The sequence below is a fragment of the Chlamydotis macqueenii genome, chromosome 1, assembly GCF_036417535.1.
Source record: "Chlamydotis macqueenii isolate bChlMac1 chromosome 1, bChlMac1.mat, whole genome shotgun sequence".
NCBI lineage: Eukaryota > Metazoa > Chordata > Aves > Otidiformes > Otididae > Chlamydotis > Chlamydotis macqueenii.
In genome coordinates, this window is record NC_141556.1 from 184,457,320 (window position 1) to 184,483,767 (window position 26,448).

Here is a 26,448-nt window from a genome sequence, read left to right on the forward strand (position 1 = left end):
TAATGGTGTTTTACTGCATATCTGACATTAACATTCACACTGTGTCTGATGGATAGTGCAGAAAAACCAAAGTAGGTTTTCTAGTGGGTCTGGTAGCAATCTATCTGGCTCAGCCTGATGAAATTATTGTTGCAATTTGCTAATCTAGGCACAAGAAAATCCATCCATGAACATAGATATGTAAAAACTCTAAAATAACCCCCAAATATAATTTTGTTTATGTAAAAAAAAAAAAAACCAAAAAACCCCCAAAAATAAAGAGGGAACACTGCTCTCAGGTAGGTAGGAAAACAGAATTCTGCAACACCTGCACAACAATTTTGCAAGACCTCATTTTCTCCTGCACCAAATGAAGAGTACCCCCTTACTTTAAAGAGATGTAAGGCTGTGTTCTTCATATTTTGGAAGGAATTGGGAGTGACTGGGTATAATATATTACAAAGTTAAAAAATATTACAGTACAAAATGGATTCTAGAAGCCCGAATTTCAGCCCAAATTTGGAAAGTCAAGCTACGGCTGCCTTTCATCCATAGATAGAGAGCTATAAAAAGTGCTATATTATGGGCACTGAAAGAGTGCATGTAAACTGAATTTCATTGTTGATCCTACTTGCCAACATTTTAGGATTTATTCCCACCATGCAGAATATTTTCTTCACCTTTGCTTTATGGCAGTGAAGAGCGGCTCATAGGCTGTGAATTATGACAGAACTAGGATGTTCTCCATGGTAGAAAGTCCTTAAATATACCTTAAACATTTGAGTTTTATGTTGAGATGCTTATGAAGGTTGGATTTAGGTACCTATATCTCCTTTCTCCCTAAAATGTCTCCTCCTTTTCTGTACTGAGAGTCTTACTGGGCAGATTTTGATCAGTACTCCAATGTATCTCGATTTCTGAAATCCCTGACAGAAGTGAGGCTTTGCAGCTGTGGAGAGCGACGAACAAGGAGGTTACTTGGTTGGCTGCAAAGAGCAGTGGGAACAATTTAAGCAACAGCACCCAAGAGGCAAAAGCAGGACAAGGCAAGAAGCACCACGGGCTCTGCAAGCCGAAGGGTGAAACCCAGGTTGAGAGCTTGAGAATGGGCTGAGAAGTGTGGCCACATGGGATGTGAGAAGATCCATGTCGAGGAGGTCACATTTCAACTGTGCCTCCTGCCCCATTAAAACCAGAAAACCAGGATGCTGGCAAGAGATGGAGATGCCCATCCTAGAGAACTGTTCCTGTCACACTTATTTTGCCAGAAGTACAGAGGTCCTTTGGCAAGGGGCATGTCCAAAAATACCAACAGTGCATTCTTAATTTCAGTAGATATTTCAAGAACAAAAGGTGCCAACTGGCAAGGAGTAAATAGTCTGGAACATGTGAATACCCAAGAAATATCCCTCCACCTAGAATGAGTTGTGATTAGGCAACAAAAGGAGCATTATGTTAGGTCTCTACACTGTAGAGACGAAGAGCTGTATGAAGAGCTAAGGAAGTTTAAGCTAGAGGAACTGTTTTTATTGGGGTTTTATTGCTTTCGCTTTATTTTAATTCAGCAGAATATTTGCCGGAGGTGCTGGAGAACCTAGTTTCAGTCCACAAAAATGCCAATGATTTATTTATTGCCGTCATTTAGGGAAAGGGCAGCAGTTGCTGGTTCTGAATATTTAACATTGCAGAGATAAAGCAAGCCACTCTGAAGCCTGCGTGTTCCAGTGAAGCACTGCAAACCAGCATGCCCTCCTGGGTCTCCCGTGACCTCAGCTCCTGTGGTCATGAGCAGGCTGTTGAGGAGACCCTACCCCCTCTCTAAGTGGTGGCCTGATATGAAAGCCCAGGTAAAGAGACGAGGTGCACCTGCAACTCAGAAGGCATTACCTCTGTAGCATTCACCTCAGGAAAACTGCAATTTGTTTTACTTCATGCATTGTTTATAATAATTCCCAGGAGAGAAGCATGTGGGAGAGATGAGCATCAGAGCTTTTCCCTACCCAAAGCTAGCTACAGCAAGGTGTCTTTTGAATCACTGAAGGACTGTTCTTAGCTCGCTTTCCCTCTTCTTTGGTTTTCCAAGAGACTCAAGCAAACAGCCTCAATCTCTCCAGCTGCTAACTGACACAACCCACCAGATGTTTCTCAAAAAAGCATTCAGGAGCAGACAGCCCACCATCACACACGGGCAAAAGGGAAAACAGGAAAAGACAATTTCCCATGCTTCTAATCTGTCATGCTTACTGTAGAGCCCCCTTCCTGCAACACATCACCTGCTGCGGTGGGATTTCACTGCTGTTATTGGTTACAGAGGAAGCATGCCTGACCACAGATGAGACTGAGCATCAGGAGGTGGCCAGCACCTGCCTCTGACTCTCTCCCAGGAGCCGTCCAAGGGAAAAGCTCTAAGAGAAGCCTGTTTCTTCTTGTGACCATCACCATCTGTGAAACACCCTCAGCGGAAGAAAGGGAACATCATCACCCCTCAAGAGTATGGGAAAAGAAAAAGAAAGATATTTTTAAAGGAGAGCATTTCAAGTCTCGTAGCCAATTTGCAAACAGATATTCCAGCTGCGTTGTTTTAAATCAGTATTTAGCAGCACATGTTGTGGGTCTAAGTGGCACAGAATTCAATAGCAAGATCAGTACACACCTTAGCACCTTCCTGATACTTTATTTTCTGAAAATCTCTTTTTGAATGCTTAAGGAAATAGCAGCTAAAAAGGTGACTGCCCTGATGGCCAGCTACGGTTTTCTGTACCCTGGAGCCAGACCATCTGGCAAGCCTCTCACTGCCCATCATGATAGAGGAGTGAGATTTGACTGTGCTCACAGTGACCACCCACTGGCTGTCGTCCACAGTTTAATGCAGGATGAGGCTTCCCAAGCCCCAGCTCAGGAAAGGTGGTGACTTTTTCTTCTGAAGCTTTAAATGTCTGGGTGGTGAATGTTGCTTCCTCAGAAGCTGAAGGGAGCTCTGAAACTGCAAGCTCGCCAGGGCTTGGTTGTGACCACAGTGTAAGAGTTAAATCACCATTGCTAATATGGAAACCTGGGTGCTCTTGCCCCTTAGTTGAATGCTTCACCTTTTACTGGGCACAGGGGCCTCCTTAATACCAGGCAATTAGGCAGACCATGAAGGAAACACATTTCCATAGCATCCTCAGACCAGAGGTTTCTGTGAGTCACCCTGGGTGCACTTTCCAGGAGAAAGTGTTGTTTCCAGTGTTGCTGGAGGGCGACAATAAATTGATTAGCCTCTTTAAAATTTCTCATAAAATTGTATTAACAAAACAGTAAATACGTTACACAGAGACCGTAACCACAGGATGTTTACATAATGCCCACTGTGGACGAGTACTAAATACCATAAAAGACCTGAAACCCCCCCGAGAAGTCCGCAAGTTCTGGCTCTCACAAGGCAGCTAGAGCACCATTGTTGTTGTTGTTCCTCTTCCCCTTCCCCCTCACATTTCATCTTCGGCATTGTGTACTTTGCTGGTGGTTATTGCAATTCCTATTGCTAGGCTTCCGTTGTCAGAAAAGAGCTGAGCCAGGGAAGTGTTCAGCACAAGGCAATCCCCATCTGAAATGACAGAGTCAACGCACTCCAGTACCGACCTGGGGGTCGCCTCCCACTTAAGGCGCCTCTGGTTCCTGTTGAGCTCGAGCCTGTAGGTGAAGTTGTCGGCTTGGGTCGGTGTGCCGATCAGCATCATCGTAGCAAAGAACTGGGGGTGGCCTTCATACTTCTCCTGCTTCCTGAGGACCAGCAAAAACTGGTGGCCAAGGCAGGAGTGCATGATGATCCAGTCCGTGGGTGCAGGCAGGTGCATGTCCGTGGCCAGGAAGACAATCTCTGCCCCCTGAAGGATGTTGATGCGGTGGGTCTGCCTCAGGTGGGACACCACCACCTCCAGGTGCCCTTCCCATGGGCAGGAGAAGAGCGGGCACGTGCAGGGAACCAGCTGGGGGTCGTGTACTGCTTCATGGTGATGGCAGGGAGGAAGGACACCTTGCTCAGCAGACGTCTGCGCAGCTGCACAGAGGGTTGGGGCATACTACAAGAAGAGAGAAATTACACATGATAGTAAGTGGATGAGGAACCGGTGCAGATATGCAAGGTGCAGACCCCGCAGACACCAGCCAAATAATACTTCACCTAAAACAGCACTGGTGGGAACACCAGGAACACAACACTGCTGAAATCAGGCTGAGATCAGGGGCAATCCAGGCCTGGATCTGCACAGCAAAAAGTGCTGGCAGTTGCCTTGTTCTCCAGGGGAAGTGAGAAACCATTTGAGCCATGATAAGTCACTTCAAATGGAAGTGATGTATGTGTTTAAGGAGCGATTTCATTAGTTTGGGGTGAAAAATCTGATTAAAAAGAAAAAAAAAGCCCAACAAAGGAAGGACAGCATGGGGCATTTTATATAGTTAAGGCTCTTGCTGCTCAGAACAAGGAAATGAAATATGTATGGCTTTATTATTCTTTAATGAAACACACTGGCAAATACAGGCATTTCTCTTGAAACAATATGCTTTATAACACCCATAATTTGTGAAATAAAAGTCAATTTTTATTCTATATGATGCCTTCATTTTTTTCTTGTCAATGAATTTGTGCTTAATTGATGCGCCTCCCTCCGTAAATCTTAAACAGCTCTCAAAGGTGGATGGGTGGCAAATTAAAGGCATTTTTATACTAAAGTAAATTTGGATTAAGGTAGTTGAAAAGGCATCAGCTCTTGCAGAATAATTCTACATGAGGACAAGGAAGCAAACTGCTCTGCCTCTGTTGAGAGGAGGTTGTTGAAGAGAAATAAGTAAGCCTTGTTCAACCAAAAGTGTATCCACACGCAATGCTGTTCAGGAAGAGTAATGGTTCTCCACAGTAACTCTGTGCATAGACAAACTCTAAGGCACAGGCATGCCAGTCATGATTCAGCCTACTCAATTTTAAGCATTTACTTCAGCCACCCACGACAGAAACCTAGTCACCCTGGGCTGCCCCTGAGGTTAACAGAGGAAGGCAGCTCTTCCCAGTGACAGATTCAGATCTTAGCTGGAGTAATTCACCTCCTAAAGGCGGCACCAGCGGCTGCCAGAGTGACTAAGGCTGAGATCCAGTCTGTCTAGTTGTAACTACATTTTAGATGCTTAAACATAGGAGGGCAATGTCTTGCTCTGAACACCTTTGGAAATGCTTATAAGGAGTGTAAGAATTAAGAGCAAATATATATACAGGCACATTTTGCTTTAACATATGTTTTAGGAAGATTTGTGTAATTCCCTGGGTACTGCCCCACATCTGCTCATTTTAACATACGTACCCAAAATTACAGGAACAACAGTATGGTTCTAAGATCTAGCAGTTGTTCTCCTCCATGCCACATCCAAGTCATAGCAGATTTGGGGTTTATTCAGCTATTTTTGAGCAGAGATTTGGTTTACCCAGGGGCAAGTATAGTCTGCTGTAGTAGGTTCCAGGTAGGTTGCAAGTGATGCATTGTCTCATCTCTCTGTGGATACCATGATGCCTTTCCTTACAGCCTTGATATGAGAGTAAACATTCTTATTGCGTGCAGACTTTTGCTCCAGAACTTGCACGTTTGCTTTCCAGGATGTTTTGGAAAGCAATCTCTTGGGTCAACTGTCCCAACTCGTAGATGACCAGGACTTCCTTGCCAACCAGAATCCTGGATCTCTGTTCAGGATTTCTGTTCTGTCATTAGCTGCCAAAGGATGTGATGGGCAGACAAGGCTGTGATTGCTGCTGCTGTGTAATGTATGGTTTGTCCCTAGGCACTGGGTGTCAAAGGGAGATGTTTCTTCTTCCTCTGACATTTGATATGGAGAGTAATTGACTATTTAAGCCCTGTTATTGAACCTTGCAACTTTTTATTGGGAGAATTTTTACTTCAATAGTACTGTTCTACTTTTTTCTTCCTAATTTTTTTAAATTTATTTTTCTGTATAAAATTCAAGAATATAAACTTTCCAACAAGATAATGAATTGGGGTCAGATAAATGAATATCATTGTCTGGGAAATAAAACAGGTCATTATAAACTAATTGAGGTTTGTGGCTTTAGCTGCCTGCTTATCATGGTGGGATTGCTGGAGAGGACTTAATTCTACATTAATTTTTGCATCCCATTAGGATGAAAGTTATGGTTAATTTAAACTCTTTTGGTGAAGGAGGCTACTGCAATGGCAGAGCATAAAAGCCTTTTTAAAAAAATCCCTGAAATGCTAATTGCCTCATAAAATGAATTCTAATCTCCCGATCTAATACAGTGGGTGTGAGCAATTACTCTCTCTCACCAAACTGTTAATGCAACATTAGTGATTATACTAATTAAAACTAATGAACTCATACTCACATGCTGATAAACCTCTCAACCACTTGACAAGTTCCAGCCTTCAATCCGTTTTATTTAACTCCTCTTTAGGAAGAAGAATCTTAAATTAACCTCTTGAACAACATTCAAAATTAGGTTTTGAAATGTGAAGCTTTATAGACTGTGTATAATGCCTCTCCAAAGATTACCAGAGTCAGAGAAACCATTTCCACTGAGGATGTAATTGAATTTAGAAATGCATTCTCCTAATTTGATAAGCATGGAAAGCAATGGTAGCTCATCCATCTAAACTGTACCCAAGGTAAGAAAATACAACTGTCTCCAAAAATCACTTTATGAAAAGCATGTTTCTTTGGCTCAGGAACTGGAAAAATAAATTATGATGAGAATTCCCCTTCATTTCTCATGTTTTTGAAACATTTCCATGAATCACTTCAGCAAAGGATTTTTGGTCTGACTGTTCAGTTCAGATTTATTGAAAATTCTGGAAATCCAACACAAGCCACATGATCTATTTTTATTCTCTGACTAGGTGCGAATCATCTTCAAAATCTGGTTTCTGAATTATTCAACATTCCTGTTTAGAAATTCTAAATTTTGTAACATTCTGAAAGAACAGTTTTAAAATTCCCTGTCTCTGTGAAAAGAAGTCCCACGGAAAACTATTATTTTACTAGGCCTTGGCCAGCAGCGGGTCCGCCCTAGGCCTGGCCAAGTCCCCTGAACAAAGGGGAGCAACTTCTAGCAGTTTCCTACAGAAGCTACCACCTTAGGCCCCCCCTCACTAAACAAAACCACGACATTTACTTTTGAGGTATGAGTGTAACTGTTAGGGTGCCTGCATCCTTCTTGGTCTTTCATATGCCTGTGAATCGAACCTCTAAAATTGAAATGCAAAACCGGCATAGAATTCTCACCTTGAGTGCATTTAAATGCTTAAATACATATTTATGAACATTTTTATCCATGTTTAATCTGCTTCAGTATTTACTTTTCATCATTTATTGCCTGATTACCTAATAAACTCAGGTTTATTATGTTGTTGTGTCAGTCCAGTATTATTCTCAATTATCTTTTAGCTTGTTGGCCTATTTCAGTCAAGTTTATCCATATGATAGAAGTCTCAAAGGCTTTCATTTTCAACTGGTTTTGTGAGAAGAGGCAGCAAGTCAGAGAAGTATGACCCTTTCACGTCTCCAGGGAGGAACAGCCTGCCACGTGGGCAATATTACATTGTCAGATGACAATGGATAGGAGAGAACTTAAACAAATGCAGTTTGATCCCAAATGTATTATAGACACCAGAGAATCCACATGAGACAGCGTCTTTATGAACAGGAGAAAAAGCTTCAGCCGGAGTGCTCCTCATTAGACGTGAGATAATCCCACCATGAGGCACAGAACGGCAGGAAATCAGGCTCTGCTGCTCTCAGAAAAATTTCTTTTTAATGATCCAGCTTATTACAGTGTAATTCTCTCTAAGAACAAGTCATTTGGCAGAGGGTGTGAATCCATGGCTCCCTACCACTATTACACCTCCAGTCACCAGTGAGTGGATAGAAAATCCAGGGGAAAGTCAAAGGGTAGATCCAAGAGGTAGAGATCTCCAAGATCTCCAAGAGGTAGAGAAGGCACAAGCATATCTCTGAGCTTGCAACTGAAAAGCTGAGGCACCCACCCAGGAGAGAGGGCTTTGGTATTGCTCTTCATGCTCTGGGGGACCTTTTGTATTTTAATTGGCAGGGACTTTAGGTAAAAATAGTGGAAACAGAGGCAGCAACCCACACTGCACCCTTGCTGCCTGAGCTCCTGCCCTGTGGGGCACAGGCACCGGCTGCACCATGACCCCTCAAGCCCCGCTTCTCTGCTCCACATTGTCCTGAGCAGCCAAATGCCTTGCAGTTAAAGTCCTTACTTGCAAATGGGAAATTTTCTTGCTGGAAACCCCTCAGGGTGAGGGAGGGTTGAATCCAGTTCTTCCACCCCAAGGGAGAGGACCCAGACCCTGACGATCAGGAGTAGAAGGAAGGCAAGTAGCACCGCCACATTGTAGACGAATAAATGCTGTTCAGGTCTTCAGAGTGAAAGTTAAATGCCACATTTTGTACTTTCCAGTGGTCTCTAGTGTTATACTGGGAGTCTGGATGCCTCATTCATACTTTTACTTACAGTAATGCACATAATGTGCAAAAAAAATCAGCCTTTAACCCACCCATGAACAGCGCAAGGTGTGCCAAGGAGAACATCCCAAGGACTGAGGAGAAGGACTTGTTTGCTGCCCAGTCAGTATGGGTTTCTGACAGCAAAGTAGGTGCTGTGCATAACCACCCTTTTCCAGACACTTCATATTTATGCAACTGCGTTTTATCCAGGGATCACACACAACTTCGCAAACAGCCATTAATTCACTCATGGGCTGGGCTATTTGCTTGGGGAAGCCAATGGTATAGACTGAAGGCCATCACAGCTTCTGAGCAGCATCACACAGAAAATGGCAGAGATTGAAATAAAGACATTGGACACACCAGCCAGCCCAATGCAGCAGGTAGTACTCCCTCTTTACACCGGTCCATCTTTAGCACACCTTGAGATACTGCAACCTAGTCCTCCTCCCAAAAGGCAACCTGAATCTGCTCCTTCTGTGGATCCAAACTCTTTCCTCCTCAGCCACAGCTTTCTTGGCTGGATCACAGGAGACTTGGTAGGAGCCGTGCGTGTTCACGGCAGCCATGACCTTCAGTGGGAGCCGGGGTTGAGAGGGGCTGCGCTCACACCCCCTGTTACAAACTCACCGCCTCGGCCGCCGCTGCCTCCTGCTACAGCTGACCCTGCTCCGAGATCCATTTTCCTATTGTGTATACTCTGTAAAACTTGGATTGTTTGGGATAACATCTGATTCAGGCTGACTTTAGAACAGAGATTAAATTATATATGCACTTTCACAAACATATACATATTTATACATAGACTCATAACACTTGCAGGTCTTTTTCAAATGTTTCGGAGTGGGGAAAAATGCAGCAGAAAAAAAGCACATTGTTTTGTCCAACTTAAACCATTCTAGTATCCTTTTTTTTAATTTTAAAAAGTTCTCTGTGGGTGGGACTTGGGGGATGGAAGCCCATGCATTTTGACTATGAGCTTATTTTTGCTGTCCTTGTGAAAATAGTCCCAAATTTGAGACTATATATATATATTTTTTAAAAATATCTCTAGTAGTTCATTATATCATGTATTTTTTTCTTCATAGCTGTGGCTGTGTCTGTCTGTGCATCACAGGAATCTGTCAGCTGATATCTATGGCGTTGAGCTAAGGTACAATGGCAGTATTTTTTCCCAGTTTAGGGTCAAGGAATTTAGGCACAGAGAGATTAATGATCCAGGTGTATTGACCATATTTTTTTTGCCTAGCTTGTATCACACAGCGCTTAATTTTTCATAGTAGAATTGCCTCATAGAGCACTTGCTATTTTCAAAATCCAGCCTCCATTAACCTCAGATGCAGCCACCAGTGATCAAACTATTCACAGCCAGGTCTACAGCTTTAGGTTGAGCAACCCAGGAGCAGAGATTGTCTGAGTAGAAGCCATCTGTGAATAGCTTGCAGTATCATACATGGCTTTCCAGGCAGAGGCATGAATGGACTCCAGCTCTCCAGTGCAATGTGGTCTTCCTCCCAGCTACAGGACCTCCTTGCCAACCTGTCATCACTTATCTCCTTGTCATCCTACATGTGACAAGGGACAGCAAGGGATATAGTCGCCTTGCAGGTAGGTGAGCAACCTGGAAATGCGCCATGAGAACTTGGTGGATTTTTGGCTTTGACCTAAAGACTTCAGCAGGCAAGGAGGGACTCGGGCCTGCAGCTTTGGGATGCTTTGAATGAGAGCTCATGGTGATTTTCAGGGTTTCTGCTGAAACAAATCGGCTTTTTCTTTGCCAATGAAATCTGCCATTTATTCAGTTTTCTTACTATCTTCCTCCTCTTCCCTGGCTTCTCAGGGTCTGATTGCTTCTTCTCATCTGTATGAAAACTGCCTCCAATCATTTTTTTTAAATTCTCAGCTTTTTTCTGCCTCATAAAAGCTTTGCCACCTACTAACATCCACCTCCACATTACTTACACCCACCACAGAGGGACAGATGCTCAAAAGAACTATAAAGGTGACATGAAGAAACTAGTGAGTCTTTTAATCCTGGTCTTCATTTAATTTATCTTCTACTATTTTTTAGTATGCTAATGAGATTTTTGTAAATCTCTCAGATGAAAGAAAAGAGAAGGAAGAAAAAAAATCAACCCCTCAACCTATTTTGTCAAAAGCTGTGCTTCCATATCTGAAAATAAGAAGTCCAAGCCAGGGCTCATGTTGGGGATTTATTTAAAATTTTAATTACACAAAATCCTATTCATTATGAATGCATCAGTTGAATTTCTTAAGTAATGAATATTAGTCGCAGCTTTGGCAGTGGAAGGATTTGTTTTCCCTACTATCAAATGGCAGCAAGAGGACAACTTCAAGCTCATTTTGCTAATCTCTCTTTGCAACATAATCGTGCGTGACTTGGTGACACAGCACACGGGATGTGTTAATGGCTGTCCTCATGCTAATTACACATCTCTGAGTGTGTGGAGAAGATGTTGCTTTGGTACATGTCCACACTTCAGCACCACACTTCTCTGTTTCAGAGGATCCTAAATTTTAGATGAGGCCACATATTTTTAGAGGTATTTTGGAAAAAAAAAAATTGTTTTTGTGGTAGATGTAGCAAAAGTATGTTACAGCATTTTAAATGTATCCCAGATGGAAAAAAAGACATTATTCTCAAATTAAAACCCCATGCTTGCTTTTCAAAATCAGGATTTTCAGCATAAACTGTCATGCAGTCTTGAAGTGCAAGCAAAAAAATATCAAGAAACTTGACATTCTTCAATATATTGAAAGCAATGTAATTACAATGAAATATAAAAAGGATCCATACTAAAGCATTTCAGTTTCATACATGCTTTCTGAGAGAGATCTAGGTGTAGACATCGGCAGGGTAGAGCAAGGTCGTGCTCTCCTGCTTTAAAACCAAATTTGATGAACCACTCCCAGCCCAGGTAGGAGGACACCAAAACTTCCCATTTTTCAGGCTGAAGGGAGATGTGTCACCTCTCTGACCCTCAGCCAAAGCTGCAGATGGGTTATGGATACCCAGAAAAATTATCCCAGGGTAGCTGCTATGGTTGCTGGATCTTACTCTGTGGCTAACCTGAGATCACTTTCTGTGCTTTCCTTGAGGAATAAAATATATTGAATAGATACAAGCAAACCATGCACACAGACAATTCCTGTGGAGCATCTGGCACAGTTATTTGCTAGCCAAAATAAATGAAAAGCATGGAAATGAAATGGATTAAATGGAAGCATCTGGACCTGCGGAGGTCTGGCAGGTTAGCAAGCTGATCTACATCACCTGCTCTGGGGTAATTGTCCTGTGCCTGCTCCAAGGACTTAACCAAGGAGGAATCTTATTTTTAAGATTTGTAACAACAGAAAAGAAGGCATCTTGGCTTTGAGTAAAGACAGTATGAGACCATGACTGTGGGAATGCATAGGACCAGACACGCTCATGGTGTCCAGAGCATCCTTGCTCATTGCAGCTTTTATCATGCACCTGTGCTCACCACCCTCACCAACATTGCCTTTCTGCTCTGTTATTTGAGTTTTGGACCCCCCCAATAGAAACATTAGCTTCCTGGAAATTTTGAAGGGCTTTTAAAACTAAGGAGAACAATAGAAGGCAATACACTGCTCCTGTTCCTCAAGGAGAAGCCCACGAGGGTGCTCTTGCCAGTACCATTTAAGCCCTTTGCAGGGGCACTGAAGCAAGGAGCTGAACTGAGGCTGTTTTGGTTGTGCAGGGGCTTGTGCCCCCACCATAAACATGGAGGGAGCAGAGACAGACTCTGCCTCCACGACAGGGAGCTTCTCTGAAGTGCAGACGGCTACTGGGGATGAATCCAGATGCCAGATCCTGAGTTACAGCTACCATCAGCAACCCAGGTGGTAAGGGTGGGCAGCTGCAGGCCAGAAACAGGAGCTTCCTCCTCTTCTGGTAGTTTAGACCATTTCCCTCTCCATTTTGGTTGCGAGGGAGCACCGAACATCCCCCTGGCAGACTGCCGAGCCTTGAAGAGGGGCTGGAGCCACTAGAGACACAGACACCAGGCTGGCGGGTGGGACGTGCCCTGAGGACCTGAATTGCAACTTGAATTCCCTTTGCTGCACTTTAGTACTAGGTACAATGCAGTGAAAACAAACCGTACTACAGAATATTTGATGTTGCACTGCAACTGCTGATGGACTGGTGCATGGACTTGCTATCAGCTCTTGCTCCAGAAGGCCAGCGTGTAACTACTGTTTATCCTCAGATCACTCATGAGGCAATGCTGGTTGTGGCTCTGGGTGATGTAGCGAATGGCCTGCGTGTGCAAAAAAAAAGATAATCCAAAATGTAGAATGATCTGAGGATTCACTTCAGTCTTTATCCACTTTGTATTTTGGACAAAGCCTGTTATCAAAGTGCAAAACTGTTACAGGCTTTAATTGAAAACAAAGTGATAAAGTAGTTCCAGGCTGCATCTGCTCTGTCTGATAGAGAGGCAGAATTCACAAGAGGCCTATATCTGACCTGTTGATTTTCTGGTTTACATCTGAGGAAGAAATTAATATGGAAAAAATTAAAAAAAAAAAAGAAGAAATTATTGCCCACTGTGCTCATAAACCTACCAGTTCAGACTGGCTCTAATAACTTATCATCCAGTATTCATTTACAAGTTACTACAGTAACAGCATGTCTCCAAGAGGAGCAGATTTGCTCAGATTTGACCAAATCCACCCCGAGACAATAGAAATGCTTCCCTTCCATCAGACAACCTCTAGCTATCACAATTATATGACATTTAAATTCACTAACTACTCTTTTAGGAATGTCAAAGGACAGCACAAACATTACTGGTCTGCTGGAAAGAGAGAAGAAATGAGGTGGTGATTGTTGTGCAAGCCTGCAGCCTCTCTTTGTGGAAACGATGTCTCCATTCCCATCCACACACACCTTCTGTCCAAGGATTTGCTCTGTGATCTATGACACATCGGTCTTGCAATTGTCATGGGATAATGTGCAACTAAGCCTACACCAGGCGGGCCACAGCTGAGTTCAAACCCTGGGGCTGGGGCCACGTAGGCGGAGCAGGGAGGGAGCTAAGGGCATGCAATGCTGTCAACACTGGTTTCCTGTCGTGTCTCAGGCTGTGCTCATGCCTACATCTCTGTAGCAGTCACTGAGCAATGCATCAGCCATAAGACACTCCTCATTTTTGGTTAAGACCTTTTCCTGAGAGCTATGTCTTGCAGAATGAAGGAGTGGCTTCAAACCATGCCTGCCTCCCTCCTGCTGAGGCCAGCTGGTACCAGTGAGCATCTGGCATCTTGAACCCAACCACAATGGCCTGGCTGGCGGAGGTCATGCTCAGGTTTCAGAAGCATTAGGAAGAGAACAAAATGGGAAATAAATTGTGCTGGGCTCAGAGTAACTCTCCTTTCCCCTACATGTCTCTGCCCCTTCTCCACTAGTGACCTAGCCCTGAGCTTTCAGCTTGCCCTTGCTCCGGGCACGTGCAACATAAGTGCAACGTTGAGTGAAAAAGGTCTCCCTGTTACAAGACAACCCAAAATTCATCATGATCTCACTGTCAGCTGAAATTATATCTCGAGTTTGTGCAGTCAGTCTTAAGAAAGGGGAAAAAATACAAAAAAAAATCCGGAAAATCAATGTGAGCCATTAGCTTTGGGCATAAAAAACAAACTGCAAGTCTGCAGAAATTTTTTAGTTTGTATAATGTGTGCTGATGCTTCATTGAGGTATTCTTTGCAGTAAGGAAAGGGACAGTGCCGCGGGAACATTTGGCTTGTGTCACAAATACTTCTTTTAATTTCATGCAAATCATAGCCTGTTCCTTCTTCTTCCTCCCCCTCAAATTCTCGAAGAATAGTTCTTCTAGAACTTTTATTCACATGAGGAGGATGCATGTGGAAAGAGAGAACACAAAGGGAGGCTCACCTGAGCTGGAGAAGACAATGTTCCACCTACAGTAAGAAAATTATCTCTATTAATAGAGTGAAAGTTTAAAGGGTTTTGCTGAAAGGGAAAAAAAAATCCCACCAACCTTCTAAGTTAACATTCATGCTTACACAAAGGTACTGTATTGACAGCCTCCGAGTTTGCAGTGCTCTGCCTGCAGAAGCAGCACAGACCACAACAGTGTTCATTTTTTTTCCAACTTGTCCTGTCAAAATGCCTCAGATTTGATAAAAAATGGTCTCCCCTAGCCAGGAGATGTTGAGTCAGTCTCTATGCTTCCCCTTCTGCAGCATTACCCTTTGGAGGAGAGAATCCCCTGGCATTCCCTAGCCCATTGGCATCTCTACTCTGACCTTATGTGCCACCAGCAAGAGGGAGCACAGAATCACAGAATGATTGGGTGTGGAAGGGACCTTTGAAGGTCATCTAGTCCATCCCCCCTGCCAGAGGTAGGGACATCTGTCACTAGATAGGTTGCTCAAAGCCCTGTCCAACTTGACCTTGGACACTTCCAATGATGGGGCATCCACAACTTCTCTGGGCAATCTGTTCCCATGTCTCACCATCCTCATCGTAAAAATTTTCTTCCATATGTCCAATCTAAATCTATCCTCCTTCAGTTTAAAATACTAAAAAAAACCTTGTTAATATAGGTCCTGGTAAAAAATGTTTCTCTGTCTTTTTTATCACTCTCCTTTTACAATGAAAGGCTGCTAGAATGTCTCCCCAGATCCTTCTCTTCTCCAGGCTGAACACTCCCAACTCTCTCAGCCTGTACTCACAGGAGAGGTGCTCCAGCCCTCTGATCATCTTCATGGCCTCCTCTGGACTCACTCCAACAGGTCCACGACCTTCTTATGTTGGGGGCTCCAGAGTTGGACACAGTACTCCAGGTGGGGTCTCACAAGAGCAGAGAATCACCTCCCTCGACCTGCTGGTCATGCTTGTTTCTGTACAGCACAGAATACAATCGGCTTTCTGGGCTGCAAGCACACATTGCTGAGTCATATCTGGTTTTTTATCCACCAGTATCCCCAAGTCCTTCTACTCAGGACTGCTCCCGATCCCTTCATCCTCCAGCCTGTATTGATATTGGGGGTTGCCCCGACCCAAATGCAGGACCTTGTACTTGGTCTTGTTGAAAACTTAATAAGATTTACAAGGTCCCACACCTCAAGTCTGCCAAGGTCCCTCTGGATGGCATCCCTTCCCTCAAGTGAATCAGCTGTACTGACACTGACTCAGTGTCATCTGCAAACTTGCTGAGGGTGCACTCAATCCCACTGTCTACGTCATTGGTGAAGATATTAAATAGTATTGGTCCCAGTATAGACCTTTGTGGGACACCACTCGTTACTGGTTTCCACTTGGATATTGAGCCATTGACTGTAACTCTTTGGACTCTGCCACCCAGGCAATTCCTTATCCACCTGTAGGTCCACCCACCAAACCCATCTCTCTCCAATTTAAAGGTAAGAATGTTGTGGGGGACTATATCAAAGGCCTTACAGAAGTCCAGGTAGATGACATCCTTAGTCTTCCCTTGTCCACTGATGCAGTCACTCCATTGTAGAAGGCCGCTGGATTAGTCAGGCATTATTTGTCCTTGGTGAAGCCATGTCGGCTGTCTCTAAGCACATCCCTGTCTTCCGTATGTCTTGACATCTTCCAGGAGGATCTGCTCCATGATCTTACGAGACATTGAGGTGGGGCTGACTGGTTGGATGTCACCAGGCGGTGACAGTGTTGTTCTTGGGGAAACTATGAACAATCCAGACATGAAAGACCTGTCACCCAGCAGAGCCACAGTTCCTGGAGTCCAGTTATTTTTAAAGTCTGTGAAGCTTTTATGGGAAATCCATTGGCATAAGCTGTGCAGCTCTGGTTGCAACACCACAAGCTCTTTCTATTTTCTCTGGTCTCTCTCACCCTCCATCCTAAAATTTCCTATTTCAGTGCAAGTGTAGCATTGGAGAAAGGGGACAGAGGTGCCACGCTTCTTATTCAAAACTGTTCTTGCACTTTAATGCCCCCCCACACACACACACACCCCCTCCCTTGTCTTGTGGGAAGGTTTTTATGTTTTCACTTCAGACAGGTCCTCCCTAAGCAGGCAGTTTAATACATGTTCTTGTAAAGTTGTCTGGCTGTACAATACTCATGATTCACATCATGAAAGTGAATAATTGTACAACTATTCTGATACTCTTATGGGTTTTGAGAGTTTTTTTTTTTATTTTCAGCTTTCTATAGAGAGCTTTTTGTAGAACTTTCTGTGTGACATGTTATTCAACAAGATGACAGACCACTCATTTCATCACATCAAAGGCTTTTCAGCCTTTCTTTCCCAGGGGAAACCTCTCTCCTTCTTCCCAAAGGGCTGCCAGGGCTGGCGGGAGGAACTGTAGCAGCTCAGCAGTGGGAGACCAAGGGAAGATCTGCTCTGCACCTCTCATGCTACAGTGCTATCTACCTGTTCCCTGGGCCGGGGTGCACGTGTGTGAAAGAGGGGACAGCTGGACCACCCAGGATGCTGAGCTCCCAGCTGTAGTTCCTGCTCCCCGTCGAGACGTCACCTGAGCTGAGCAGTGTGGCTTTGCTGCAAGGAACCGCACGCCCCTGTGACAACCTGAGTCAGCTGGGATGGGCATTACATCTGCTTCTGGTTTTGTGGAGGGCTAGGAGAGATCTTGGTAAACCTCTGGGACCAGGCTTAACAAGCAGGAAAGGCTGCATGGTGTTTTGTGCAGCCTGTCAGGCCAGAGGCATGAATCACTTGTGTAGTTAACGCAAGAGACACCCACACTCCCAGGCGGAGCCACTGGAGTGTTCCTGAGACTTCACCTGCAGCTACTTGGTCAGTGAATGCTGTTAGGCACCTTCAAGCCCCTATCACAGTTGTCTCATGTGTTGAAGGAAATAAAACTGTAATAATTGATTTCCATGTCTTTAAAACCCTTAATTTCCCTCCTTTCCACCTTATGAGTATGTGGTGATGGCTCACCCTGCAATTTCCAAACCCACAGCGAGTCCACGCTAACTCAGAATAACATCTTTTAGACACAAGGTGCTTGCAACGCCTTCAAGGAGAAGGGTGGCATTACTTAGCTGTCGTAGTTCAGCCCCGATCAGGACCAGACTACACAGTCTCTCTCTCGCTCCCCCCCACCCTCCAAGAGAATAGGGGGAGATGATATAAGAAAAACGGCTCAAGGTTTGAGATAAGGACAGGGAGAAATCCTTAAAGTTACCGTCACGGGCAAAACAGACTCAACTTGGGGAAAACTATTCATTTATTTCTAAAATTAGCAGGAGAATGAGACAGGGAACAAGATAACGTCCCCCCACCCCTCCCTCTTCCCGGGCTTAACATTATCTCTACTACCTTCCCCTCCCGAGCGGCACGGGGAGGGGAAAAGGGAATGGGGGTCGCGGTCAGTTCATTACGCGTTGTTTTACGCCGCTGTATCATCGTCGGGGGAAGAACTCCTCGCATTCCTCCTCTGCTCCAGCGTGGGGTCCCTCCCACGGGCCACAGTCCTTCGTGAAACTGCTCCGGCATGGGTCATCTCTTCCACGGGGTGCAGTCCCTCTAGAACAGCTGTCCCAGCGGGCCCTCCACGGGCCACAGCCTCCTTCAGGCCTCCACCTGCTCCGGCGTGGGGTCCTCCACGGGCTGCAGGTGGATCTCTGCCCCTCCGTGGACCTCCATGGGCTGCAGGGGGACAACCTGCTCCACCATGGTCTTCACCACGAGTTGCAGAGGAATCTTGGCCAGAAGCCGTATTACTCCTCCCCCTCCTTCTTCACTGACCTTGGCGTCTGCAGCCGTTCCTCACAACAGGCTGGCAGACGCCTCTCAGGATCCTTTTTACATCTTATTCACTTCTCATCTCCTCTCCACTTCTTGCAGCCAGGCTGGGCCGAGTTGGGCCCAGTCGGCTGCCTGGCGGGAGGCCAGAGGGTGAGGCCTGCAAGGCCCATGAGGCTCGCGCCTCCCCCTCTCTGCCCCCCGCTCAGCTGCTTCACATCTTCTCCTCCTTTTTTTCCTGTTTTCCCCTACTTAAATACGTTATCGCAGAGGCGTTATCACGGGACATTCTGCTACCAATTGGCTCGGCCTTGGCCAGCAGCGGGTCCGCCCTAGGCCCGGCCGAGTCCACTGAACAAAGGGGAGCGACTTCTAGCAGTTTTCTACAGAAGCTACCACCTTAGGGCCCCCCTCACTAACAAAACCAGAACATTAGCAGAAGAAACACCTGTGACAAACAACTAGATAAATTTTGGGTGGGATTTGTCTCACCTAAATGTATACATCTAGAAGATAGACGTGTTCAAATATGAGCTACTCACTTGAAGCTCCCTTAATAATGAAGGTAAGATGTACCTCCACAGAGCAATTCATCATCCCTATCTTGAACATGCCAGTCTTCGGGGGAAGATGAAATTACCTTGTGGCACCCACAGGAGATGCTCACTTCTCTTCCGTGGCTAGAAGTGGAGCTGGGATCACGGGCCCAGAATTGGACATCAGACTTGAAAAGTTTCACCATGTTCAGTGCAGCAGTAGAGTCACAACTTGGAGTAGCGAAGGGTGTTGGGAGACAGCTGCTATGACTGTTTAATGGGTGATTATGAGCTGCCTATTTGCCTAATGCAGAAAATCCCTTGAGCTGACACATTTTCTTCCCAGCTAAGGGCTGGTCATCCTAATTTTCAGGCCTCTAGATTTAACAGTGAAATAAAACTAATTTACGGCTCTTGCCATTAGGAGGACAAATTTTCATCTCCGTCCTTCGGGTGAGAGGCACTATACCAAATGAATGATTACTGACCCATGATACCTATTAGAGATTGCAGTTGGGTCATCTCATTTGTTGTTTTAACACAAGAAATTAAGACCCCTGGCAGGGCTGTCACAAAAATTGAATTGATTATGAGATGTACACTGCCTTCACCAGAGGCTCTTTCTAGAATTACACGTGGGAAAAGCTCAGCAATGAGAGGACCTCGAGCCATGGGCCTGAATCGCAGAGCCCATCAGTCAGCTCGCGCTGACCTCCTCCCGTTGCTACCTGGAAGTGCAATCTGGCTGCTGCACACTGGGCTTCATACAGACAAAGGAGCAGTTAGCCATGCACTTGCTTGGCCCTTTTCCCTCCATCACTACCCACAGCTAAATAGCCCACCAAAGAGGTTTCGAATTAAAACGGTGTAAGCAAACAGGAAAATTTGCTCCCAACAGCAGCCGCCATGGCAGACGCCTGTGCTGATTGCAGTCTGGTCCCTGCTGTCAGGTAACAAAACCTCCTTCAAAAGCATCCTCAGTGCTGGGAAACAAAGAGCTTTCAAGTTTTAAGGGAAGTACTGAAGAACATCGTGGGTAACCTGGCTCTGAGCTGTATGAAGGCAAAATTAGACCCTAGCAGTCCTGCAGACCCTCAAGCTCAAGACATACATGTTTGGCTTCTGCTCAGACCTTCATGCCTCTAGAGTGGGGGGTTGCTCCCTGCAACCTACACCGACACACCGGGCATTTTCCATCATGTGACACAGTGCCCTGGAGTTGTCTCATGTGTTGAAGGAAATAAAACTGTAATAATTGATTTCCATTTAAATACTAGCTAGTCATTAGTTGATTAGCTGTTCCTTTTTCCGATCAAACATAAGATGGAAAACTGTCCCATTGCTCTTAGTTCATAGAGGTCTGTTTAGTGCATCCACAGGCAGAGAAAGTACTCAGCAGTATCCTACCCTTACTTTGTGGAGCTGGGTTAGATCTTTCCTCTCCACAGTGGGGTTTCAGCTAGCACTGGATGGAAGGAAATCAGAGCTGTAAGTCTTTCTTCTACAGAAGAGCAGCAGAGCTGACATTCCTCTTTTCATGGGCTCAGGGAAGCACAAAGAGGAAACTCTGCAAGGTTGTGGTGTGAAGCTATAGGGCAAGACCCGCTTCAGATTTAGACCACAGCCCGGAAGATAAAAGATCAATGAAGGACTTAATACTTTCACTGCTCTCCTCCACCTACAGCCACTTAGGCCAGCGCACTCCAGCATAGAACAGGGCTGTATGAACACAGCTCCTCCACCACTGCAAACCAGAGCAGACCCAGTACTCATCAGCTTAGGATGCAGATCATTAACCCCATCCCTGCTTGAGGTCTTGTCAACACTGGTGAAAGCAGCTAACTTCAGGGCAGGCAGTGGAGAACCTGCTTCCACAGAAAGTGCTGGTGCAGTTACACTGGGAAACCCACTCCCTTTCCATTGCTGCAGTCCCAATGCATTCATCACAAAGGCTCTTTCTCCAGAGCTGCTTTGTCTCTCTGGTAGACCTGAGGTTGTGAGGTTGGTGTTGCAAAGTCAGACCTGCAAGTCACATTGCCATTTTGCTTCCCACATGAGCTTTCTCCTCATTTATTCCTGCTGCCTTGTTTTACATGAAGATCTGCTTTAGCTTTTGGGCTTGCTCCAGCACCATTTGCTGAAATTATATCAATTATTGATCGGTAACAGATATATTACAGGGACAATGCTATTGAGAATACATTAAGTAAATGGAGGAGCCAGCCCATGCTGCTTTCTGCCTTTCACTCTGTTTCTGTTTATCAGAACAGCAAACAGCAGCAGCAGAGATGTACAGGATCTGAATCAGCCGTGGCTTAAACTGGTCAGAGATCATCTAAATTCATAGGTTATGGAGGAGACTCAGCGTTGTGTTAAATAGCTGCACGCCTGGTGATACCCATGGTTACAGAGTAACTGCATGGATGATCTTGTGAAATGAGAACGGTTCAAGGAAAAAACTTTGTCATTAAGAACCTGAACATTGTGGTGGTCTGCCATACTGCTCCTTGTTTCATTTTCAGGTATTATTGCTCCTTTTTAAAATTTCCTTCTGTACTTAGAAACATGCCAAGCACTGTTGACAGTGGTGACTGGCTACTATTTTTCAAGCCATGCAACCCAGGTGGTGAAGTAGAAGGGACAGTAAGAGAACAGGAAAGGGGAAACACAGACACAACTCCAGGTGATGGACATCAAGGTGGCACTGGTGGAAGATGAGAGGAAAGTGAATGTTTCAGGATGAGAAACTGAGGTAAAAAAAAAAAGTTTTAAGCAGCAAATTTACACTAAGGTATGGAGCAAGTTAAACTACAACTCTTTCTTAATACTCAGATGTGAAAATGAGCATCAGTGACACCAGTATCAACCTGAACTGAATTGCAAATGCCCTTTTGCTGGAGATCCTTGCACTGGCCTTAAACAAATGACTGTAGTTGGAGGAATGCAGGCTGAAAAACTAGAGAAGCCTGTATATGAAATAACATCAGGATTACGTTAAACTATCTGAAGCTGTAGAGTAGCAGAGCTATAGCTAAACTTCCTTCCCAGTTGAGTCTGTCATTGTCCTGATTCTGGCATCACTTGACTACTTCTCTGTCCAGTGCCTGTTAAGGGGTGTTGAGGGTCAATAAGCCAAGCTTAGATGCAGACACCTGGTTTACAGCTACTACACTCAGCTGAGACAAATCCCACCCTGCTCCTGCCTGGGCTCCTGGGCTTACTGGTCACCCTCAGCCCTTTGATTCTCTCTTCCTGATCCATCTTTCTGGCCTTGCACTGGCTTGGCCCTGTGTTGCCTGGAACACGGCCCTCTTGTTGTCCCCATGCCCTTCTTCAGATTAGTGCTTTTATGAATTTAGGCTCTCCTAATAACATCTCTGCTCTTCCCTGAACTCTGCCCTAACTGAGCCATGAGACAGGACCATGAACATCTCACTCTAACCCTAGACTGCTTTCAGAAGCTCAGATAGCCAGTTGGAGTACCTCCATGCCCTTTCTTTGCCATGTGAAGATGTACCTTGATATCAACCCTCTACCTGAAAAACTCCTGGTCACACCTGCTCCCTCATGTGAAAGACTCCATGTGGTAAAACAAGAACTCTGATTTTCACTATGGCTTGCAGCCTTTAAAGGAGGATGATGCACAGGTCTTACGTGCAATGCCTAAATTGACAAATAAAGGAGGTTTAGGGACAGATCTCTGGTCCCAAGCTCACGTGACACAACTTGGCTTAGAGACCTTTGTTGAAGGGAGACAGGTCAGCCTGAACCCATGTCAAGGAACAAGCAGTGCAGGTGGTCAAGGTCCAGACCTCAAACCCAAACCCCATCTCTAATTTATCAGCCTTTATAGAGGTTAATAAAATAGACCAGGAGACATTCCCTGGCCCCAAAGACAAGTGGCACAGCTTGTGTCCATGTGGTTCACCTCTGCTCTCCTACAGGGTGGCCTTTGCTTTGTGCCTGGTGGGAACAGTCCCTGGTCTCTCCAAGCCCGTCAAGAGAGCACTTGCTGGCATGAGGCAAATCCAGGGACAGTGCTGGCCATCGCATAGCGTGGATGATTGCAAGTTGGTGCTGTGGCCTTGGCCTGCTGCAACTTGGTGGATACAGCCATACCGGAATTTCCCACGCCCAGAGGTGGCTCAGCTTGTGCAGGCGAGAGGCAGAAATTCACATCACAGAAGTTCACATGCTGCTCCCCAAGCCCTTGAAGGTTAATGGTTGCACAGACACTGTCAGTCTTCAGGGACATCTTTTGGCACCTTTCCTAAGCACTCGGTCATTTGGAAGGGAAAATAATAAGCACTTTCCTGTGGAAGGCTTTTTCTTTCGGCATCTTATGCCAAGATGCAGTTACATGTCAGGTACGTGTTTGTTTTCATAAAGTGCTGTGTAAAAGAAGTCTCTTCCTTCAAGCGCATGTTGTGTCAGCAGCTCTTCTGGACAGATTTCAACTCCTCAGCCGTACTGCAGCAATTCTACAGCGAGAAGAGGGCATTCAGGCTTTACCTTCCCTGTCAGCTGAAGAGTCACACTGCTCAGCAAACTGCCCTTGAAATCAATGTGGTTGCTATATTAGAAATACTTAGCACATAAATTGCAGGACATGGAGACAGCGCGTGTTACAAGGCATGATAAGCCGGCAGTGAACCTGCTGTACGAGCTTATTTCAAAATCCAGCACAGACTGCTTGCTCTCCTGCCTGCTTGGTTGAGAGCTTTAAGGGAGGGTGTGCTTGTGAGGGTACGCAGCTAACCCCATCCAAACTCCAGTCAGCCAGAAATGGGGCTGAGCTTTCTCACACATTGTATTCTTTTTATGCTGATATGCCCACATTGCAGATTTGATGGTAAAATGAGCTTTCCCACCTAATTTGTGCACTTTCGCCTGAATCTGAGGATGTTACTGGGTGGGCAGTGGTTAAAGAACAATAAAATAGGAACGGAAGTTACATGCTCACATTTCAGTAAGTGCTTCCACAGGGCTTGATGGTGTGCACACTGATAAATAATCATAAATGGACACCTTATCCTGGAATAGTGAGACAGTGAGGGAAAGAAAGGGAAATATCTGTGCAAGTTTTTGCACGCCTGGGCATTTGAAAGCCAAGGCGACCATGATAAGGATGCGTCCGGAAGGTGTTTTTGTTTCCATGCCCACCAAGGAGAGCTGTATCTATGTATGTAACTATTAAAGGTGTATCTTCCGTGTTCACAAAGCCGAGCCTATAAAAACATAAGCTCATTTACCAGGGAAAGTCTTTCTCTGTGAAAAACCTAAAGACTCTTTAGACGTGCCAAATTGATTTTTTTGTCTTCGAGCACAAATATCAATTAAGCAGAGGTTATGTCCTAGCTTAAAAGCAGGGTGAGATTTATGTGAATAATCAGTTTCAGTTACAGGGAATTAATCTTAAGCATGTAGTATGGGCACAGGAGTGCATTACTTTCCTTTTATACCATTTGTTTCCTGATACTGGCAGTCTGGAGCAAGGGTATCTCAAGTAAATTTGGCTTCTCATTATACATCTGAATCCCATCAACACAACTACAGGCAGCTGGTGAAGGGTCACATTCAGTTGAACATGCTCAGCTGCGTGTGGGTGACATCCTGTTCCACTGCAGGCACCTCAGGGTTTTGTAGATGTTGCTGGTAGAGGAGCTGTGGCTCCAGGGAGAAAAGCAGATGCTGAGTGGCCAGAACAGGTCTCAGTTGCACTAGAGCGGTGCATTTCTCACTTGGCTGCTTTACTGTACTACCACCCTCATTATTTCTGCTATTATTACTTCTCTAGCACTCAGCATAACAGGTACCTTGAAAAAGGACCATACAAAAAGGTTGAACCACTGTAAACCTGAATTCCCAGCTGAACAAAGCCAGCACAGCTCCACGGCAGCTGTTGCACCTCCACTACGAAGTTGCGCCGCTGGGAGCGGAGAGACACAGGGACAGCAGAGGCTTTCACAGTTTGTGTGCTGACATGAGGGACAATAAATTTAGGATCCAGTCCTAGTTTTTGTGGATTGTGTTTTGCAGGAGACAGTCAGTAGCTAAAAGAAAACAGGCTGCTGTTCACTGTTTTCCAGAAGAGACGTGAGTGTGGAGTCGTATTTCTTCCAGCCCAAGATGCTTGTGGTTTTGACTGCACGATGACCTCTCTTCCACAGAAACAGCAGAAGGTGATCCTTGCCCTGATCTCTTCCACCATCAGGGCACTCCTGTGGGAAGTGGGAGATGCGGCTCCCACTCCATGGGAGAGACTTCTCGCTTCTAGGTTGCTCTGCAAGCAGTGAATGAAACATAGACTGAAAGCTGTTGCCAGGGAGTTGTGTCTTCTCCCCTCCTCTGTGCTGTCACTCTGTGGTGGGTACACTCACAAATTAAATACAGGATCTAGTCCTTCCGGAAACATGGAATCGCCTGGGTTTTCATCCTAAGATGTCAGCCCTTTGGGGGCAAGGAGACACAATAGGCACATTACCACATTTTCAGTGCCAGCTTTGGTGTACAGGGACTCTTACAGTGTCTAAGTGATCAGGTGAGTCTTTTGAAGTTAGATACCCAATAGTTTCTCATAATATTTTAGGAGTTGGATCTTGCCCTGAGTCTCCAACAGGTCATTTTCATGGATAGATAAAGGAAATATCACAATTTACCCCTACACTGTCTAAGGCACCGTCCACCATGGGAATTATCCATCTCCTATATACTGAGGGACCACAGAAAACCTTGGGGATCTCAGTCTATCGACTGCAGAAGAGTTACTCAGCTCTGTAACATCATACTCAAGCTTGTACCCAGTGGGTCTCATACAGCTATCTGAGAAAAAGGGATGACTTTGAATGAAGATACTAGGTAAAGGCATGCAAAAGGAGGGGCCAGGTACTAGAGGTCTCTACTCTGCCAATGTGAGCTGAGCCTGGTGGTGGCTGTGGCTGTAGAAGAGTGTGAGAAGAATGAAACTAGGCTCAGCCAGATTAGGGATTCAGTCTGAAATGCTTGCACAGGGGTTTCCTAGATGTGGGGCACACGATATCAGTAGCATGCAAGCCCTCCATGGTGCCAGGACCTGTCAGTCACAATATGCATCCCCATCAGCGCTGTTGATCTTGGCGCCCAGCAAAAAATCACTTGTGGATCTGTGCATCCATAAATCGCTTAGGCCCTGCCACACTTGCAACGTCCTCTCTTCCTACAAATGTGGCTCTCTGTGCTCCAGGAATACGGCAGCTCGCTCTGGTTCAGCCCGGCTACATGGTCTTGGCTCAGACTGCTACGGACAAGCGGGGAGAAAGTCTGTAGAGCAGAGAGACTCATGAGATGAGAAAGGTGAAAAGGCAAACAGAGGTAGGATTGCTGAGATGGGGACAGGAGACAACTGAAGGGTTCAGGAAGAAAATCACCAGCGTGGAAAGATATAAAATTCTAGATAGCAACACAGAGAGTTGGAAACTGGAAACCCAGCAGCACTGAGGACTTGTCACAATAGAAACCAACCCTTGCCCACCTGATGACTGACTGCCTGGCAAGCAAGGACACTTCAGGTACCAGGGACATGGAGCATACTAATGCTTAGCCCGGTAACACGTTCAATCCCAGCTATCTCTTCTCTGTGTCAACCAATAAATAAC

At 45.3% G+C, this 26,448-nt stretch overlaps 1 protein-coding gene across 1 annotated transcript in view; it reads right to left on the reverse strand.

Moving 5' to 3' along the window:
• Positions 1 to 3,246: 3,246 nt before the first annotated feature.
• SIAH3 (siah E3 ubiquitin protein ligase family member 3) overlaps positions 3,247 to 26,448 on the reverse strand; it is a 49,132-nt gene continuing 25,930 nt past the window's right edge. The window contains exon 2 of the mRNA XM_086741809.1: positions 3,247 to 4,040. Within this exon, the coding sequence (XP_086597935.1) occupies positions 3,447 to 4,040 (594 nt within the window). The 3' untranslated portion in view covers positions 3,247 to 3,446. The remainder of the gene's footprint in view (positions 4,041 to 26,448) is intronic.